General features: G+C 41.7%; 1 protein-coding gene across 1 annotated transcript; it reads left to right on the top strand.

The window, feature by feature from the left end:
* The first annotated feature begins 1,796 nt into the window (after positions 1 to 1,796).
* LOC137294307 (probable G-protein coupled receptor frpr-1) lies at positions 1,797 to 2,996 on the top strand. The gene is made up of 2 exons (XM_067825308.1): positions 1,797 to 2,549; positions 2,826 to 2,996. Exons 1-2 carry the CDS (start codon positions 1,797 to 1,799, stop codon positions 2,994 to 2,996), a joined length of 924 nt encoding a protein of 307 aa, XP_067681409.1.
* Positions 2,997 to 21,460: the final 18,464 nt, after the last annotated feature.

Below are 21,460 nucleotides of genomic sequence, written 5' to 3'. Positions count from 1 at the left end.
TGTTTCATTTCCTTTTTCAGCTGTAATCTATATATTAATGTTTTTACAGCTAAACTTCAATCAGCTTCAATGGAGAGGGTTCACAGGCAGAGACGGTTCACAGGCAGAAAGGGTTTACAGGCAGAGATGGGTCACAGGCAGAGATGGTTTACGGGCAGAGAGGGTTTACAGGCAGAGATGGTTGACAGGCAGAGATGGTTCACAGGCAGAGAGGGTTTACAGGCAGAGATGGTTCAAAGGCAGAGATGGTTTACAGGCAGAGACGGTTCACAGGCAGAGACGGTTCACAGGCAGAGATGTTTCACAGGCAGAGACGTTTCACAGGCAGAAACGGGTCACAGGCAGAGAGGGTTCACAGGTAGAGAGGGGGAGATGTTTACAGGGAAAAGGGTGTACAGGCAGAGATGGTTCACAGGCAGAGATTGTTGACAGATAGAGATGGTTTACAGGCAGAGAGAGAGAGTTCATAGGCAGAGATGGTGCACAGGCAGAGACGGTTCAGAGGTAGAGAGGGTTTATAGGCAGAGACGGTTTACAGGCAGAAAGGGTTCACAGGCAGTGATGGTTCACAGGCAGAGATGGTTCACAGGCAGAGATGGTTCACAGGCAGAGAGGGTTTGCAGGCAGAAAGAGTTTACAGGCAGAGATTGTTCAAAGGCAGAGATGGTTCACCGGCAGAAAGGGTTTACAAGCAGAGAGATGGTTTACAGGCAGAGATGCTTTACAGGTAGAGATGGTTTACAGGCAGAAAGGGTTTACAGGCAGAGATGGTTGACAGGCAGAGATGGCTGATAGGCAGAGATGGTTCACAGACAGAGAGGGTTTACAGGCAGCGAAGGTTTACAAGCAGAGATTTGTTTACAGAAAAAATATGGCTGAAATATTGCCGACGTGACGCTAAAACTCACTCAGTCTTGCCGACACAAGACCACATGGTGCGCGCAAGACCATTTTTTCATCAGAACATCTAAGTTACGAAACCGTTGTATTGTCAAACTGCCTCTCAGCTTCGAAATGAGATTCACAAAGATACAGGTGTTAGTGGAAAGGCGATACGTACCGCACAGATGGAACCTGCTTGTACGGGTGTTATCCCACAATAGAAGGGCAAACACATTGCTGCAAACACGGCCTACTCCGAACGTCCTTTGATGTTTGTGTAGTGTCGTGGCGCTCTGATTGGTCGAATGATGGAACTGACTTGTAGTAGGATGTCCCCAAATGCGTTTAATATCCTGCTGTCATACAACCAACAACGCTTGTGTGTTGTGCAGGGAGTGCAGTTCATAAATCAGCTCGACTCCTGAGAGTTGCTTGGAATTCTATCCTGACCACAGCGAATTACACGGGATCTTATCTCAGGCAAGTTAGTTTATTCCAAATTACGTCTGTTGACCCAGCAAAAAATGGGCACCCGTTCGGATAGGCAATATGACCATTAACCTCATAGCGTCTCACAGACAGCTTGGGTCAACTGGACTAATAATATATTATGTGCCCTGAGCACTCTTAGGTTTGGAGATTTCGCTATAGAAATATACTATTCGTATTATTTGTGAGTTACATACGACCTCGAGTGAGAATGTACATGTGTATTAACTGACAACTAGCTATTGCTGCCAGTGTAAGATTTTGAAGTTCACATGTGTCTTAGAATCGCGGTAGTATGTATGAGAACTTAAACAAAGAATGGCATTCATCACCAGTATGGTTTGGTTTTATTATTTGACAGACTCACGGATGGTCTTGCTGTCATGGAGAGACCACATCAGCAACAGTATACTATTGAAACAAACATGTCAAACAACTCACTCAAGGAAAGCGCTGAGATCTATCAAAGGGAATATGCGGGTTTTACGATTATTATCGCATGGGTGTCGACAGTTATAGCCATTTGTGGTGTGTTTGGGAATACTCTTGGAGCAGCTGTTCTACATCGTATGCAGAAGACAAACGGCATTATCCGGCTTCTGAAGTATCTATCACTCGTCGATATCGCCCTGCTTATTTTTGTCTTGGGAGTAACATTACGAATACACAGCATCATTTCCACCTTTGCATACCTACTGGGAATGGCCGTCAACACATTTGAAATTTACCTCACAGTGCTCATAGCGATCCAACGATGCATAGCGATAGCTTTACCATTCAAGTATGAATCCTTCATGCGTGCGTCTGTCATCAACACGATACTTGGGTGCATCGCCGTGTTCACTGTCGCATTCCATGTTCCTCTTGGCCTTCAGCATTGGGCAAGGCGTTGGAATACGACTTCCCCTCTCGGAAAAGAAGGTTTTACTGTGTACATTGGTCCTGTGACGTTGGTGTTTCGATGTGTAATTCCATTGATAATACTGGTAACGTGTAACATGGTTCTGGTGATCTCAAGACGAAGAAAGAACAGTGGAAATCCCCAGTCATCTTACAGAGGGAGTGTCAAGTTGACCATGTTGATCCTGGCCATTACAAGCATGTCTGTGCTCACCCATGTTGTCTATGCAGTACCTCTGCTATTATTTGCTTTTGGCTTAATATATCTACCAAATTTTGTAATTATATTACCGATCGCACACCTTTTGATTGTAATCAATTCTTCAACCAACTTCATATTCTATTACTTACTGGGTAACACTTTTCTAGAGACTTTAAAATCATGCTTCAGATCACATGATTAAACACAGAAGAATATGACGAATGTAGGAATGGTGGCTATCTCCTCTACCGTGATGGGGAGTACAAATGATGTGAATGTTATGTCACTTAACAGAAGCCAGACACATGTCTGAAATTAGACACAACATTGATAAAAAACATTTGTTGTGCAGGGTTCAATCAGCCCCAGACCAGAGTTTACCAGGGAGATTACTTTCAAACTGAAGAGTATATTCTACAGGAACAACATGTGTAGTAGGTTCCCGGGAGTCGATGTTAATGAAGGCAGTGGGTCTTGTAAGGTCCATGCATTACATGGCGTGTGTACTAGTCCCAAGTCATAATGTTTGCTTCATCTCTTACACAACCTTGACGAAGAGTGAAATTATGCAATAATTGTTCATGCAGTGTATTTCCATCGTATTGTGGCTTGACAAAAAACAAACAAACAAAAAAGAAGAAAACTATTGCCACCATTGCGACACAATAGACACACACCAATCCGATGTTTGCCCAATCGTGCGCATTAGTGCAGTGGTAAGGCGTCTGCCTATCACGCTGACGGCCCGGGTTCGATTCGCGGTGGAGACAAATATTGGTTCGGGTCCCGAGATGGGTACATTTATGTGGTATCCTTGGACAAAATACTTACATCCACATTGTTTCAGTTCACCCATTTGTAAAATGTGTACCCGTGAGAATATGCAGGCAATGTGAGTGTTTAGTCCATTGCGCCTAACAGGCAGCATGGCTGTATGGTCCACAAGGAGTTGAAAAAATATCGGAACAGCGCCTTGAACAGACAATGCCTGGATGTGAGCGCCATATACGAGCACTATTACTTTTATTAACTTGACAACACCACTGAACGGCTGTTGCTTGTTAGATCAGATGCACCGATTCCCAATCCCACATCCTAAGTCCCGATGGAGGCATAGATTGTAAAAACAGTTTGCCGACTCAAATTTTGACATGACTGGAGGACTAGTTGCCTCCATAATGTTGTTGTTTTAGGGTAGGGGTCCATTTACAGAAGCTTGCATACAATTCAAGAGCTCATATATTTTCAGTATATGCTATGTATTTATCATATGTACATTTCCGTCAAACACGGTGTCATGTATGCATATACTACCCATGAAACGTTTAGACTCACTGGTGTAAATGTAGCCACTTACTTAAGTAAACTAGATTTTGAAAAAAAAGTCCATTCTGTTTAAAGGTACTGATGTATTGTATAACAAATACGTAACGTTGAAAAGAGTATTGTCATGAGTTCAGAACATGATGAAAGTAAGTGAAAATTGGCAAACACTCAACAAAACTTTACACCAAATATTGCATCATATATTTTGAGTAGTTTTCTAGTTACTAGATTACTTCATCTGTGTTTGTTACCTCTCAGATATTCTGTGTACTCCTCCCATATACATGTACTACAGTTTATACAGATTACTGCATTTCTGTTTACCTTTGTCCACTGTTTACCTTTGACTAGGCATTATGGCCATATTTTGAGTGACTGCCCAGAGTGTGGAGGATGTACTGACTTCAGTCTCATGTAAACCGCCTTATTCCACTTCATAATGTGATATTTTCGTGACTTATGTATCTTGTGTAATTCTTTGATATCCAAGCTGTTCCTGGTATGCATCTGTGCTTCTGTCAAACCTGATAATATATATTCTTAAGAAGTCTAATTATGTATAATCATCCTGTGGCTGTATAATAAACCCATTTTGCTTATTCATTCGTCTTGTGTTGTGTGGGTTGGCTTTGCACATTGTTGTCCTACCAAGTGAGTTGGTTTCACCAGTCCTGTTATACTAGAAGGACGGAAATGAACGGGATATACAAAGCGCCCTGAAGCTAAGCTGGATCTCTATTCACGTCATGTGTGTCGAGTTCACAACTCCGCTCAAACTGTTCTTGTCATTTCTGTTTCCGTAAAAAATAAAGTGGAGGTCGAGAAAGGTCAGCGACGCCACGGGGTGACCGTATTCTTCACATTCAAGCTGTCAATGATGAGAGGAAGGTTAAGAGCCTGACCACCCGATCCCGTTAGTCGCCTCTTACGACAAGCATGGTCGTCTTCTATGGCACGCATGGGTTGCTGAAGGTCTATTCTACCCCGGGGCCTTTACGGTCCCATCATGCATGATATGTGGTGTAATCAGCTGGGACGGTAAAGCCGATCTACATGTTCTTGAGAATGGCTCCATGACCAGGATACGGGACAGTGATGAAATCCTGGCTGTTCAAGAACTATCGGGGATGACTTCATCCTTATGGACGACTGGCCACGTCCACATCGTGCATGGGTGGTGGAACACTATCTGCAAACACAAACAAATGAGCACATGTAGTGACCATCCCGTTCCTCTGATCTTAAGTCCATGGGACATGCAGGGAAACTGCTCCGTCAGTAGTATTACAATGAGGGTTCTATTACATTCCACTTCTAAGGCTTATTGATGAACGAAGCCACCCAGTCCCCAGAATAGACAGCGAGGCTGTGCCGGAGACATCCATGGAGTGCCACCAAGCTCGCTACTCCAGACCAGAGACCTGACTTTGGTCTCTAGTTTGGCGTCGGTGGTGGTGAGCTGGTTTTCTCCCATTGAGTTGTGCTCGCCTGCACTCTCCCCGAGAACCATATTTCATTTGAATGGCAGGCTTGGAAGCTCAGTACAGAGTTGACCAGCTCTGCACCTTGATCGTACCCCAGCAGTCGTTCGACTCGGCCGCAGAGGACCTGAAAGCCAAGTGCTCGGTTCAACGTTTCTATCCTGAGATTGCATCATCCTCCTAAGCTCGGCTCCGTCTTTAGATCCATCCATACACGTATTCGAACCGAGCGCCAGGGAAGTCTGGAACCAGGTTTTAAACCGGAAGTAGGATGACTGGTTCCAGACATGTGGTGGCTGTCCACCTCAAATACAAGCCTTCGAAACTCCCACCACGATGCTCCCTGAGTTTTAACACGCTGGCCACGATAAATGTGTTCGAGGGACGGGGAAGTATTTCTGTAAACCACCATAAATAATTAAATGACACGTCTAAGCTAAACACAAAATCAGTCAGTTCACTTCCGGCGTCACGCTTAAAAATGTAGGGAGGCTTTTCACCTCAAATAAAGGTCTCCTAAAATACTAACACGATGCTCGTTTAGATCACGCTGAACTCAATGAAAGTGTCGGACACTGAAAACATGTGTAGAAGCAACAATTGACTATTTCAGAATCGGGTTACATAAGCTAGCAAAATGTTTAAGTTATATACATGTACAGCTTGAATGCACAGGACTGGTACAGCCAGTTTGCTGGTGTAAAGAGAAAGTGCAGGGCTTTGGAGGGAGAAATATGAAGCTCAAATCACCACTGCAAAATTTCCTTCTTTCATATTAGGTTGACAGATAGGAGAAATAGTTTTAGGGGCTCGAATCACCATGCAGAAGTTTGGGTTTTGGGTGTGTTTTTTTGTTTTGTTTTGTTTTGTTTTTGTTTTTCTTTGTTCATATTAGGTTGACAAACAGTTTAAAGACAATCTGTGTTCAGGAAGGCTTGAATGATTTGTTGTCGTCCCTGTTCTGTGAGCTTTTTCTCATTTTCGCTGACGGTAATTTTGGCGGTAATTTTCCGAGTCTTGGTTCCAGTCTATTCCTTCCTGTTCAGCCCAAATCAGACAGAACTCTTCCTCAGAGAGTTCACTGTCTAACAGCGACAACAATATGTGACCGTCGATTGTGTTCAGCTTAGCTTCGGCCAGCACTCGGATCTGGTCATGTTTTAAGGCTTTTCGCTGCAGGCGACGTGAGATGAATGTAACCGCAATTCCCGCCAGTCCCTACACCCTGGTAGCTATTTCCATCCCCGGGACGACAGGGGCGACCACGATGGTTGCCCATCAAACACATTCGTAGCCCTATGGTAATTCTTGTGTAATCCCAATCGCAGGTTGCGTTATCGTTCAAATTAGTGTCTAATGTCGCTTACAAATGAAATCCGTCCTCAGTTTCAAGCTTTTGAGACACGTCGTCCATGGTCGAAGTTAGGAAATACGCTTTAAATGGTCCTCCGTCAATCATTGACGAAGTGCATATGCACGGATATATGAATGTAATTGAGTAAAATGAGAAGCTCTAGAGAAAAAAAACGTATATCAAATAAAAGTGTAAACCCTTGCATCACATTTATTTTGTTTTAATCGCATCAGTTTATATTCGGGTTCTGGAGGGGTGACTAACATATTACCTGTTTGATCGCTCGGCGATGACTTCTCGTCGCCTGTACACCTTGTCTTGTAAATGCAGGCGGTACAACATGTTTTCCTTGCCGGTTTGATTCAGGCTTCACATGTCACCCATGATTATGCTCGTATCATGTCTGTCTTCAGTTAGTTTCGGATAATCTCTGACGCGTAAACATTGAGCTGAGAATTAAAATTAAGAAAGAATTCGTGAGCTCGATTTTATTATTCAAGGTAATCGTGACGCCTCGAATAAGCACTGTCCTCTTTTCTGTATATAACTCGAGCAGACGTGATTTTGATGTTTTGGAGCCCAACAGAGGTATACTCCCGGTATAACTCCAATATTTGGGTTGGGCGATGCCTCCCCGAGGAAGACTTCGACATAAAGAGTGAAATTGCTTTGTATCTCCTGCATGAAGTCAGATCAGTCTTTGAATTCAAGCACCAACTGCAAACAGCTACAACAGGGTCTTTCTTAATTAAGGGGGCACTATCAACATTACGTTATAACGTTATATCAATACGTTTATGCATAAAAAATAACCTGTTAAACATTATAGGGGTCAGCTCTACCACTGCCTCCCCGGTCCTGTACAACCAGAGCTTAGAAGTAGTTATCGACCATGAAGCACAGTTTTTTAACACTTTGGGTGATGTTATTTCATCAACTATTTTAGGCAAGTGAAGCTTTCATAAACCATACCATTGAAATTTAGCTCTTTTGCAATACTGTATAACACATCTGACATGAAATGAATTGTTTGTTTACATATTAGTACAAACTTAGTCCTCTGCTATATGTAAGTAGTAAAACTACAATGGAGGCCATCTTGGCAGCCATTTTGAATTCTGGGTAATATGAAATACTTCCATATAACATGTTGTAACTCAAGAAGTAAACAGGAGACAGAAACAACTGGTTATAGGTGCAAAAATACTGTAAACATTCAATAAATAAATCACCACCACACATTTCCATGAAAAGTCGGAGAATCACTAAAATCCCCAGCCTCAAAGAATAAGCTGTAAAACATTATATTACCACGACATGACCGTACACAATTACTTGTTTTTTGTGCCCAAGCCACCACTCTAGAAGTGGCAAGTGTCAAAAACCATCAAAAGTATCAACTTTGGATGTAAATGGAAACATTTGGTGTCATTTTTTATGCACATTTAAGTGCCGAGAAGGCAGCACACGACAATTCAAGATGGCGGCCAAAATGGCGGCCATTTTGTATTTTTTCAAAAACAAAAATATGTCAAATAATGTCTACATCCTTTAGTAATACACAAAAGTCAAAATGAAAGTGATCAGATTGATAGTAGTAAAACTATCCATGATTAACTGTGACGTGTTGTCGGGCAGCAAACCAAATGTCATGAAAATGATCACAGACCCCCACCACATAAAATGGCCTGTGAAAAAAAACTGATACCACAATCTGAGAGTATTACAGGCCTTTTCATGAGCCGAAGACATCATACTAACTGAATCATCATACTAACCAAATCAGTACTGGGGACGCGACGAAATCCTATTTCTAGGCCCCTGTTTGAGATTCTCCTCCTGGACTGACCCTTCCAAGGTACAGCAAGATCGGGAGCTGATCTTGGGTTAGTTTCGGCTGTGTTGGTCGCGAAACAATTAGACTAAAATATATCCAAGTTCAGAAAGAAAACACATGTTAAGTAGGATTAAGGGGAACTACACTGTAATGGTACTGTTTATAACACTTATAAATCGACCTATGCTGTATGTCGCAATGCAAGTTAAAACTAGCCTGCCTCATAATCTAAGTCATGTGATCCCATCCGGAAGTTTACTTTCTGCTGACAGCATAAGTTCAAGCGATGTCGTATGTTTTTAAGGCATTTAGAATTAACAAAAGAATATGCAATTGCCAAAACAGAAACTTTTTGCCATCGATTTATGTTTTTCATCTAACTTACCATCTGAAGCTCCACACGCTACACGATTACGTCCGAGACAACCTGACAAATTGTAACCTGCGTTCCGCCTTCCATGTATTATCGGTACACTTATATGTTATGATGATTCACCGTTATAACTAATGACTGTTGCTTTATTGATATACGTACGTGAAGTTTTGTTGCTTTCACTTAATTTTCACGTTTTGGTTGTTTGATCCAGTTAACCGGACGCCTCGCTATCCTGACGATTTCCAAGTGAAACCAAAACGTCCGGACAAACCGGGCTCGACTGTATATCCAAGTGCATACAGCGAAACTGAGATCCGCTCGGTATCACTGTCAATACGTGCCCAGGGAAATCCTGAGACTGGCAGCAACAAATACAGGACCGAGGGCTACTGCGGCATACACATGACGAGTTTCCGAAAGGGTTGGAATACACATGGCGAGTCTCCGAAAGGGTTGGCATACAAATGACGAGTCTCCGAAAGGGTTGGTATACACATGACGAGTCTCCGAAAGGGTTGGCATACACATGGCGAGTCTCCGAAAGGGTTGGCATACACATGGCGAGTCTCCGAAAGGGTTGGCATACAAATGACGAGTCTCCGAAAGGGTTGGCATACACATGACGAGTCTCCGATAGGGTTGGCATACACATGGCGAGTCTCCGAAAGGGTTGGAATACACATGGCGAGTCTCCGAAAGGGTTGGCATACACATGACGAGTCTCCGAAAGGGTTGGCATACAAATGACGAGTCTCCGAAAGGGTTGGCATACACATGACGAGTCTCCGAAAGGGTTGGCATACACATGACGAGTCTCCGATAGGGTTGGCATACACATGGCGAGTCTCCGAAAGGGTTGGCAAACACATGGCGAGTCTCCGAAAGGGTTGGCATACAAATGACGAGTCTCCGAAAGGGTTGGCATACACATGACGAGTCCCCGATAGGGTTGGCATACACATGGCGAGTCTCCGAAAGGGTTGGAATACACATGGCGAGTCTCCGAAAGGGTTGGCATACACATGACGAGTCTCCGAAAGGGTTGGCATACACATGACGAGTCTCCGAAAGGGTTGGCATACACATGGCGAGTCTCCGAAAGGGTTGGCATACACATGGCGAGTCTCCGATAGGGTTGGCATACACATGACGAGTCTCCGAAAGGGTTGGCATACACATGACGAGTCTCCGAAAGGGTTGGCATACACATGGCGAGTCTCCGAAAGGGTTGGCATACACATGGCGAGTCTCCGAAAGGGTTGGCATACACATGACGAGTCTCCGAAAGGGTTGGCATACACATGGCGAGTCTCCGATAGGGTTGGCATACACTTGGCGAGTCTCCGATAGGGTTGGCATACACGTGCCGAGTCTCCGAAAGGGTTGGCATACACATGACGAGTCTCCGAAAGGGTTGGCATACACATGGCGAGTCTCCGATAGGGTTGGCATACACATGGCGAGTCTCCGATAGGGTTGGCATACACGTGACGAGTCTCCGAAAGGGTTGGCATACACATGGCGAGTCTCCGATAGGGTTGGCATACACATGACGAGTCTCCGAAAGGGTTGGCATACACATGGCGAGTCTCCGAAAGGGTTGGCATGCACATGGCGAGTCTCCGATAGGGTTGGCATACACATGACGAGTCTCCGAAAGGGTTGGCATACACATGACGAGTCTCCGAAAGGGTTGGCATACACATGGCGAGTCTCCGAAAGGGTTGGCATACACATGGCGAGTCTCCGAAAGGGTTGGCTGTATTGGAGTGAAATGTCTTATGGTATATGTAAAGCCCACGAATCAATCGTTCATTAACTCCAAAACTAAAGGATGACGTTAATCAATAATACTGTGGTGGCGGTCATAGCTGCCTCCCACGAACCAAAAGGGAATCCATGCAGGCGTTCCAGCTATCCCACGATGAGAGGTCTCTGGGTTCGACTTCCGGGTGTAGAACGCCTGACACCCATCTCCTACTGGATGAGTTTCAAAAAGCAAACCCGTTACCATCAACATGAATGGTCATGTCGACCATCTCGAGCATCAAGGGCAAGTTAACATGCATCCCAACAACATGGAGAAATCAACAGCACTCACTTTCTCCTGTCGTCACCTCACCGTTTGGTCAAGGCCAGCTATACCTCCATGACCACTGAGCGATACATCGACGTGGCAACTCGGTCCCTGCTGCTCATACAAGTGCATGTACCCGTACAAGTGCATGGGTGATTGTCCAGGTTCGACCAGACGATAATAACTTCCCTCGACAACTTTTACAGCAGCGGAACAGACTCCACCATCTCCCTGGACGAGTACGAGCATGCCCAGGACACGTGGGAAAAATTGGGCTGTCATACCCTAGGCTATCATCACGACCTGTATTTAAGAACGGGTGTGCTCCTGCAGGCCGACTTGTTCGAGACGTTCTGAACAACGTGTCTGAAACAGTATCAACTCGACCCCGCATAGTACTGCACTAGTCCCGGTCTCTCTTGGGATGTGTTCTTGAAGAAAATGGGTGTCAAGCTGGAATTGTTCACTGATCGTGACAAGCACCAAGCTACATCCTGGAAGTGGATACGTTTATATGATCATAGGTGTGACACCTGGTTCACACGGAGATACCTGTATACAGAAAGTGTATATAATCATAGGTGTGACACCTGGTTCACACGGAGATACCTGTATACAGAAAGTGTATATAATCATAGGTGTGACACCTGGTTCACACGGAGATACCTGTATACAGAAAGTTTGTATGATCATAGGTGTGATACCTTGTTCACACGGATATACCTGTATACAGAAAGTGTATATAATCATAGGTGTGATATTTAACTCACTCAGAGATACCTGTATACAGAAAGTGTATATAATCATAGGTGTGATATTTAACTCACTCAGAGATACCTGCATACAGAAAGTGTATATAATCATAGGTGTGATGTTTAACTCACTCAGAGATGCCTGTATACAGAAAGTGTATGTAATCATAGGTGTGACATTTAACTCACTCAGAGATACCTGTATACAGAAAGTGTATATAATCATAGGTGTGATATTTAACTCACTCAGAGATACCTGCATACAGAAAGTTTATATGATCATAGGTGTGATACCTAATTTACACGGAGATATCTGTATACAGAAAGTTTATATGATCATAGGTGTGACACCTAGTTCACACGGAGATACCTGCATACAGAAAGTTTATATGATCATAGGTGTGACACCTAGTTCACACGGAGATACCTGTATGCAGAAAGTTTATATGATCATAGGTGTGACACCTGGTTCACACGCAGATACCTGTATACAGAAAGTTTATATGATCATATGTGTGATATGTAGTTCACACGGAGATACCTGCATACAGAAAGTTTGTATGATCATATGTGTGATACCTAGTTCACACGGAGATAATTACATACAGAAAGTGTATATGATCATAGGTGTGATATTTAACTCACTCAGAGATACCTGTATACAGAAAGTGTATATAATCATAGGTGTGATATTTAACTCACTCAGAGAAACCTGTATACAGAAAGTGTATATAATCATTGGTGTGATATTTAACTCACTCAGAGATACCTGTATACAGAAAGTGTATATAATCATAGGTGTGATATTTAACTCACTCAGAGATACCTGCATACAGAAAGTTTATATGATCATAGGTGTGATACCTAATTTACACGGAGATATCTGTATACAGAAAGTTTATATGATCATAGGTGTGACACCTAGTTCACACGGAGATACCTGCATACAGAAAGTTTATATGATCATAGGTGTGACACCTAGTTCACACGGAGATACCTGTATGCAGAATGTTTATATGATCAGAGGTGTGACACCTGGTTCACACGCAGATACCTGTATACAGAAAGTTTATATGATCATAGGTGTGATACCTAGTTCACACGGAGATAATTACATACAGAAAGTGTATATAATCATAGGTGTGATATTTAACTCACTCAGAGATACCTGTATACAGAAAGTGTATATAATCATAGGTGTGATATTTAACTCACTCAGAGATACCTGTATACAGAAAGTGTATATAATCATTGGTGTGATATTTAACTCACTCAGAGATACCTGTATACAGAAAGTGTATATAATCATAGGTGAGATATTTAACTCACTCAGAGATACCTGCATACAGAAAGTTTATATGATCATAGGTGTGATACCTAATTTACACGGAGATATCTGTATACAGAAAGTTTATATGATCATAGGTGTGACACCTGGTTCACACGGAGATACCTGCATACAGAAAGTTTATATGATCATAGGTGTGACACCTAGTTCACACGGAGATACCTGTATGCAGAATGTTTATATGATCATAGGTGTGACACCTGGTTCACACGCAGATACCTGTATACAGAAAGTTTATATGATCATATGTGTGATATGTAGTTCACACGGAGATACCTGCATACAGAAAGTTTATATGATCATAGGTGTGATACCTAGTTCACACGCAGATACCTGTATACAGAAAGTTTATATGATCATATGTGTGATATGTAGTTCACACGGAGATACCTGTATACAGAAAGTTTGTATGATCATATGTGTGATATGTAGTTCACACGGAGATACCTGCATACAGAAAGTTTATATGATCATATGTGTGATATGTAGTTCACACGGAGATACCTGTATACAGAAAGTTTGTATGATCATATGTGTGATATGTAGTTCACACGGAGATACCTGCATACAGAAAGTTTATATGATCATAGGTGTGATACCTAGTTCACACGGAGATACCTGCATACAAAAAGTTTGTATGATCATAGGTGTGACACCTAGTTCACACGGAGATACCTGTATACAGAAAGTTTATATGATCATATGGGTGATACCTAGTTCACACGGAGATAATTACATACAGACAGTGATATATGATGTGTAGAGAGAATGTGGGTGACACAGCGACGTGTCTAGAAATTCAGACAAAGTTCGGGAATATCACTCTCCTGGGCTATGTTTGGTTTCTTGTCCTGTGCGCCGTTGTTTTGGAAGAAAGCCGTAGTTATATTATATCAATTAAATCAATCAAATAGGAAGCTGATCAAGAGCTACTGTGCTGAAAGGCACGAATGTTGAGGCAGTAATGAAATATCCTGGCCTCCCTTAAACGGACCATCTGCTTGGATAATTAACTCAAGCACACACAACTAATGCAACACCTAATCAAAACAGGCGGCAACTAAAGAAGACATGTCCTCCGGCTCCAACTTACTTGGAAGAACAAATCGTCTGAAAGATACATGTCCAGCTTGGTGATGTTTTGGACTACGTCTGAATCGTTTCCATGGAAACCATGAAAAATATAAATGCCAAAAATCTGTAAAAGCAAAAGGCACCACGTGAAGATCTGCCTCATAGGTTCTGTAGAAAGATATTGAACGGTTTTCGAGTTATGCTCTGGAAACAAAGCCCACCCCACTCCTTTGAGACTAAGGCCAAATCATTTCCATGGAAATTGAGGAACAAATATGACAAAAATCTGTAAATACTAAAGACACCACTTTAGCTTATGTTCGCTATATCTACCAATTTTTGGTGAAAAATATAAAACGGTTTCGAGAAAAATAAAAATAACAAAAATCTGTAAGTAGCAAGAGGCACAACTTACGGATCTGCCTCACATATCTGCCAGGTTTAGCTGAAAGATATTAACAAGTTTTCGATTTGTGCTTCGGAAACGAAGCCCATTCCTCGATTTTAAGTCAGAATCATTTCCATGGGAACCAGGTAAAAATAGAAATAACAAAACTCGGCAAATAGCAGAAAGGCACTACTTTGGGACCTGTCTATTATACCTGCCATGTTTAGCACATTGAGAAGTTTTCGAGTTTTGATCCAGAAACAAAGCCCACCCTCCCTTTTGAGACTAAGCCCGAATCGTTTAAAATATAAATAACAAAAATCTGTAAATAGCAAGAGGCATTACCTTAGGTTCCGTTTGGTACATCTACCAATTTTAGTTGAAAAATATTGAACGGTTGTTTAGTTAAGATCCGGAAACAAAATGATTACGAACGAGGTGAGGACTATGTCATTACATGCCAGGGATGGGGTGGGGTCGATGGGTGATAAAACAGCTTGAAATGAAAAATCTAAAACTTTATTCCTAAATGCTATAGAGACACTATCCTGTTTCAGTAACTAAGGAGAGGTGTTGCTGTTGATCTCACAATGTCTTAACAGTGTTGGATTAAAATTGTTTCCTATACAATTTGTATGTCTATATTATTTTATTTTTTCTATTATTTAAGAAAAGTAAGTATAATATTCCAATAAAAAACAAGACAAACATCATTCAAAATACACATGTATCAATATGGAAGTTGGGTTCGAACATATTTCAGCATCTCTGAACTAATGCTATTTCTGGAAGAGGTCATGACAAACGGACATTTTAGTTACTTCCCTTGGCGAGGTTCCCGCTAGATTCGAAGATGTAAGAGCGATGTCGTCTAAACGATTGAAGCGACTTAATCTACCAAAGGAAGCTCTTGAAAAACTTACTCAGCATAATATTGGGTCGTGTCATGTAGGTGAAGCACCTGTTAGTACATGTTTTGTATCACGTAATGAAAACGAATGCAGATTTTGACGTCAATGACTTATCAATAAAGGGGCGTAAGGATTTTATGGTGCTTTAACTATACGATAAACAGTTACTCTTTACTTTGGTTTTCTTTAACACGAATATAGAAAATCCCTTTGATCACATTATGTAATTTCATTTTGTCAAGTGAAGTGAATCATAACAGGTTTTCTTTAAGGGTCCACAGATTGCTTGGTTCTGAGGCAGGTAATCAAGACCCATGCACATTCGAGTTATAACCCATGGTCGTTTCCACCAGCGCAAGCTTTAGGAATAATGATGCTGATGAAGGCTGTGCAGTTTTCAGGATTTTTACTTCTTTCAGGATGTGTTGTCACGATCGACACTGGAGTTGCTGAAACTAACAGGATGTGGCTACCCCACAGTTACGGACATCATCGACCAGTGCTGCCAGGCTTGCATACCCCAAGTTGTCACGGTCAGTTGCACAAGCACTGAACTCATGGCATCTGAACTCAAACCCATGGCATCTCAAACACAGGGCTCCTCAAACACAGGGCACCTCAAATATGGGACTCCTCAAACACAGGGTTCCTCAAACATAGGGTTCCTCAAACAGGGCTTCTCAAACATAGGGTTCCTCAAACATAGCCCTCAAACACAGTGCTTCTCAAACACTGGGCACCTCAAACATAGGGCTCTTAAGACACAGGGTTCCTCAAACAAGTCACCACAAACATAGCAAACAGGGCTTCTCAAACATAGGGTTCAGTGTTTGCGTTAACGCAGAAACATGCGGTTTTCACACGAAAAAATATTAAAACCTCACAAAAAATATTTTGTGCGCATTTTGGACACATAGATTCTGATCTACATAATATTAAAAATTACCTTAAAACTGCAACATATAGACAAAGAATCAATTTTAACATGATTCAGAATTGTACTGAAAATTTCATGCGCAAGATTTGGACTACATATTTATAATTTTATCGAGTCCATCAATCTATTTCAAAATCTGCTGTCTGTGGCCAAGTTATGGTTTTGGAAAGTATAGTTGTTTTTTTTTATTATAATGACAAGTTGAACTTACTGGAAGTGAGGGTTTTTGCTCGTTTCTAGATCAGAATAAATGAACCTGTGACTGTAATGTGCTGATGACTTGTGATTATGTAGAATTTAATTATTATTTATTTTTATTTATTTTTTTTTCTTGTGGTTTCATGACGATAAGTCAGGCCTTACTGAAAATGACTGTAGTTCTCATTTTAGGAGGAGAACTGCTGAACCATTGAATATTTCTTGATGAACCTTTTTCAACTCACTGAACGAGATTCTTGTGATGATTTAGGGTATTGGCAAATACAGAAGGGCATTATTTTCTTGTAGGTTTCAGGTGTCCATTGGCGCTGACCTAACTGTGGAGTATAAGCAGCCAAACCCAAAGCTGCAACAGTCCGAGGGGAAATATCATCTCCTAATTTTTGTGGTAGATGTCATAAAAGCTTTACTGGACTTAGCACTGAAAAACAGCAAAATGATGCTTGTCATGTTTCACAGGGGCTTCAACTACTGCAAGTCCGCCGTGAGAGCCAATCTGCTTTTCTTCCCACAACTTTAGCCGACCTAGACAAGGTCCTACATGGAGGACTGCCAGCAGGAACTGTCACAGAGGTGAGGTGGTCAAGGGGAGGTAACTCTTCCAGGTTTCAGTTATTTTTATTGGTGATAAGAGTATTTAAGAGTATTTTGTGTTGTTGTGTGTATGTGATTACTTTCAATCGTAAAACTGAAGAACACATTTGAAAATGGAAGGTCCAAATTGTGACAAATTCTCCAAAGTGCTAACAGGTGGAAAATGTGGTCTTTATGTGCCACATAGTGTTTTGATATGTTTACGTATGGGATGAACTGCGAAAAAAAATTCAATTTTGTGAGAATGAACACTGAAATGTTACTAAGATTGTAGTAGTTCATTATCCATAAGATTTGTCTTTTGTCATCGAAACTGGGTAAGTTCCCAGGTAGGTACGGACACTTTACTCATTCTTGTCCTGACATAGATGTTTTTTCAGCCCCTTCCCACTTAGACTCCATGTCACAATTTCTATAAGTATGATAAAAATATGATGTGAGTCCTATTCATTTGGCCTCCTGACTGCATGAATGCCCAGTTCTACATTATGTCAAGCAGAAGGTCAGTTCAGTCTACTGACTGATTCCTGTATTCAGATCGCTGGGCCTTCAGGCTGTGGGAAGACCCAGTTCAGCATAATGTTAAGCGTCCTTTCGGCCATGTCGGGGGATTCAGACACATCAGTGATCTACATTGACACAGAAGGGGCTTTTAGTGCTGAGAGATTTGTTTCTTGTCATCAGCAGGTCACAAAGTCTACATGAGACTTCCGTCCAGTCCTGTCAAGAACAAGTTTTTGATGTACTGCGGCGATTAGTGTACCCCTGATTTCAGTTGTTCGGTTGATATATTCAACACCATCCTCGATATCTCCAGGGTATACGTTCCGATAAGTCTCCACTATACCCTGGACGCATCTACGGCTCTGCCCGATAAATTTATTACCTCCCTTGACTGTCTTTTGATCCAATCAGGTGTCTACGCTGGGAAGTTGAGCGAACCAATCACAACTCACTTTCGTTTTTTGAATTATCTAACCGATTAAGCTTGGCAACAGAAACAATGCAGAGGTTATTTGGAAGAGGTAGAAGGAGTTCTTGCATGTGTCGTTTTAAAGTTTCGGACCTGTCAATTTGCTTGTATGATTTCCCTAAAAATCTGAGTCGCACTGCGAGCAAACCTTCGCAGTTGCGACAGCTACCTTTGCTGACACTGGCAAGCTCGGTTATAACGGCGGCCTAGCTGATTGGCTACTGTGAGAGGGCGGAGCCAGCAAAGGGAGGTAATACATTTATCTGGCAGAGCAGTAGATGCGTCCAGGGTATAGTGGAGACTTATCGGAACGTATACCCTGGAGATATCGAGGATGATTCAACACTGTCTTTCCTTGTATATGTCATGATGCATGTTCATGATGTAATCTGTCAAGTTGATGTGAGGACTGGGAGACTGATCGCAAATGTGTTGTAAATCATATTGTTCAGAATGGCCGATGTGTTTCAGAGGTTAATGAGCTGAATTCATGAGTGTCTGTAGCTGTTGAGGTAAATCAGTTGCCAGAGAACATGGAGTTTGCAAACACGGGGCACAACTAGTTGATATTTCTCTAGAGATAAGGCAGGAAAACAGAAAGGTAATATAGTACATCATTTTCATTTCAGACTGGTAGAAGTGGCAAGATCGAAATTCCCATCACATTTTCAAAGTGAACAGGACATTGTGGATCTTGCAAGTCGGGTTCATGTTGACTCCATTCAGTCATGCATCAGTCTGATGAAAAGGTTGGTTCACTTATTCCAATGGCAAACAAATTTTAAGTTTTCACAGGCAGTCATGCTTCACCAAAAGTATTGAAATTATGCTGTATGTTGTCTATGAACTAAATGATGAAAAGGGTCCTTGATGCTAAACCATTAAAGTTTTGAACACATAGTTGACTTATGTATTTCACGTTGTTTTTAATCACTCAAGGCACCATATGGATATAAATCCAAGTAACTTTAACCTGCAACTGAAGTGGAATTTCAGTTATAGAATATGTGAATTACATATATCAACTCTAAAAGCTGTGCATTTACATAGAATGAACCAGTATTCACACAGCATCTTCTTGATGATTCGGATGCAAGTCTGCTTGCACATTGTATGTCTTGTCTTAAAATGAAGATGTGGGTTAAAATTGGTCTTCAACAACACATGCTTGTTGTAAGAGGCAACTAAAGGGATCAGGTGATCAGGCTCACTGATTTGGTTGACACGTCATCATAAACTAGTAATGCAGATCAGTACTCATGATGTTGATCACTTAATTGTTGGGTCCAGACTCTATTTTTTACAGATATAGCCGGAATAAAAGAAATGTTCAACAAACAACAGAATTAAACAAAGCAAACTGGCCTTAAAATCAGTGCTGAAAAACCAAAGGATATTTGAAAAGGCTCTGTGGTGGGTCAACCTCAACTGTACCATGCCTGCTATCTTCTCTCCACTTTGATTTGCTTAGTCATATGATATCCTGTGCTCTTCTCCTCTGCAATCTACCAGTTCCATGAGATACACTGAACCCATCACTCCCTTTTTTGAAATTGGTAATCATTTTAATTCAAACACATGTAAAGAACATAATACTTGTCAGAAAGATTTCAAAATTGACATGTTTGATCATAAATAATTAAAGACGAATCTCAGACAGTTACAAGTCAAAATGATGACAGGTGGCGCAACAGTGTGTCCGACAATCAACGTGTATGGCCTTCTTGAGTGTTGGCAACGGCATTGCATCGTCAGTACATGGAGTGGATGAGACGGTTGATGAAGGCCACAGGAACTTACGCCCAGACTCAGTGATACGCCTGTGAGAGTTTCGGTTCAGTTGTTGGCTTTGGTTGCACATAAAGAGTTTCATCTGAATCTTGTCCTACAGGTGTTTGATTGGGTGTAAATCTGGACTGAGGGCAGGCTATTGAAGAGCTTGTATGCTGTATTGACAGAAAGTCTCTAGTTGCTCTGGCAATATGGGCACATGTGCTGTCCTGCTTGAAGGAGTGGTTTCCATGATGACCAAAATGTGGCATGACAAAGGGTCTCAGCGCTTGATAAATGTAGTGAGAAGATGTTACACCATTTCCTCTACCAGGATAAATATTCTGGAACACCATAGGGCCTTGTTTTAGGTTGAGAGCAAAAACTTCATTATGAGCAGATATGAAATAAAATCCAAGATTATTTGCAGTTTGAAACCATAAGTGGAAATTATCTAGTAGTCCACGAACAAGTAAGATACCATTATTTGATTGCCCGAAATGAAAAATGACTTGTGCCGGGCGTCGGATGGTGGGATTTTTGAACACCTGAAAGACATGATGTGTCTCAGTCAGGTTCGAGTAGGCAGCGTTTTGTGGGAGAAGTCCCATTGACTGTCAGGGCTGCATGTAGAGGGGGCAAGGGACTCGAGCTGATGATGAACCTTACCAGCCTGACAGTGGCAGGATAAGCCAAACCCTCTCTGCTGCATATTATCTTAGATGAGTTAAACATAACAATAATGCACTTACATAGCACCTGATGTCCAACCAGTGCTGCTCAGTGGCGCTTCAAGACCTGTGAAGGTCTGGGTTACAAGTTTATCTTGAGAAACCCATACTTATCATAAGGGGACTAACAATATTGGTGGTCAGTCTCTGTGACTTGGTTGACACATTTGGTTTGCTAGGGCATAGATGTCACTGTGTTGTCTCGTCCAGGGTTGATTATTTACAGACCACCACCATATATCAGGAATATTGCTAAGTGTTGTTTTCAGGTAAACTCACTCACTCACTCACTCACTCACTCAGAGGCGCTTGATCACAGTGTTGCCTTATCCACACATTTTGTCTTCAGTCACATGTGCGGGGCAGTGCAGGAGCAGGATTATAATACCATTAGATCTCACATAGTTAAATATCATGATGGATTAAATTATCACTCCAGTCACACCATAAGCTACCTTAATGGTCATTATTGGTTTTTGGTTATCCACCTGAAATTTGTTGTACACAAACATAATTTTAAGTGTGACTTGACCCCATTGTACTTGAGGGAAGTTAAATTCTGATATTCATCATGGCCGCCGGAGCAGCCGAGAAAGTTCCGAAAGCCAACAGTCCTGATTGTGAAGGTATCATGTGATATACTTACTTCTTACTTCTCTAAATGATGTCAGAACATGTTGCAGGTTTATCATATGATATACTTACTTCTTACTTCTCTAAATGATCTCAGAACATGTTGCAGGTTTATCACGTGATATACTTACTTCTTACTTCTCTAAATGATGTCAGAACATGTTGCAGGTTTATCATATGATATACTTACTTCTTACTTCTCTAAA

Source organism: Haliotis asinina, chromosome 8 (genome assembly GCF_037392515.1).
Source record: "Haliotis asinina isolate JCU_RB_2024 chromosome 8, JCU_Hal_asi_v2, whole genome shotgun sequence".
Taxonomy (NCBI): domain Eukaryota; kingdom Metazoa; phylum Mollusca; class Gastropoda; order Lepetellida; family Haliotidae; genus Haliotis; species Haliotis asinina.
This window is presented reverse-complemented; position numbering and strand designations above follow the sequence as displayed.

Excerpts from the sequence above, each read along its gene's own strand:
- LOC137294307 (XM_067825308.1), top strand. The coding sequence starts at position 1,797 with ATGTCAAACAACTCACTCAAGGAAAGCGCTGAGATCTATCAAAGGGAA. Across the intron at positions 2,550-2,825 it reads TAATATATCTACCAAATTTT|GGTTCAATCAGCCCCAGACC; the intron begins GTAATTATATTA and ends TTTGTTGTGCAG.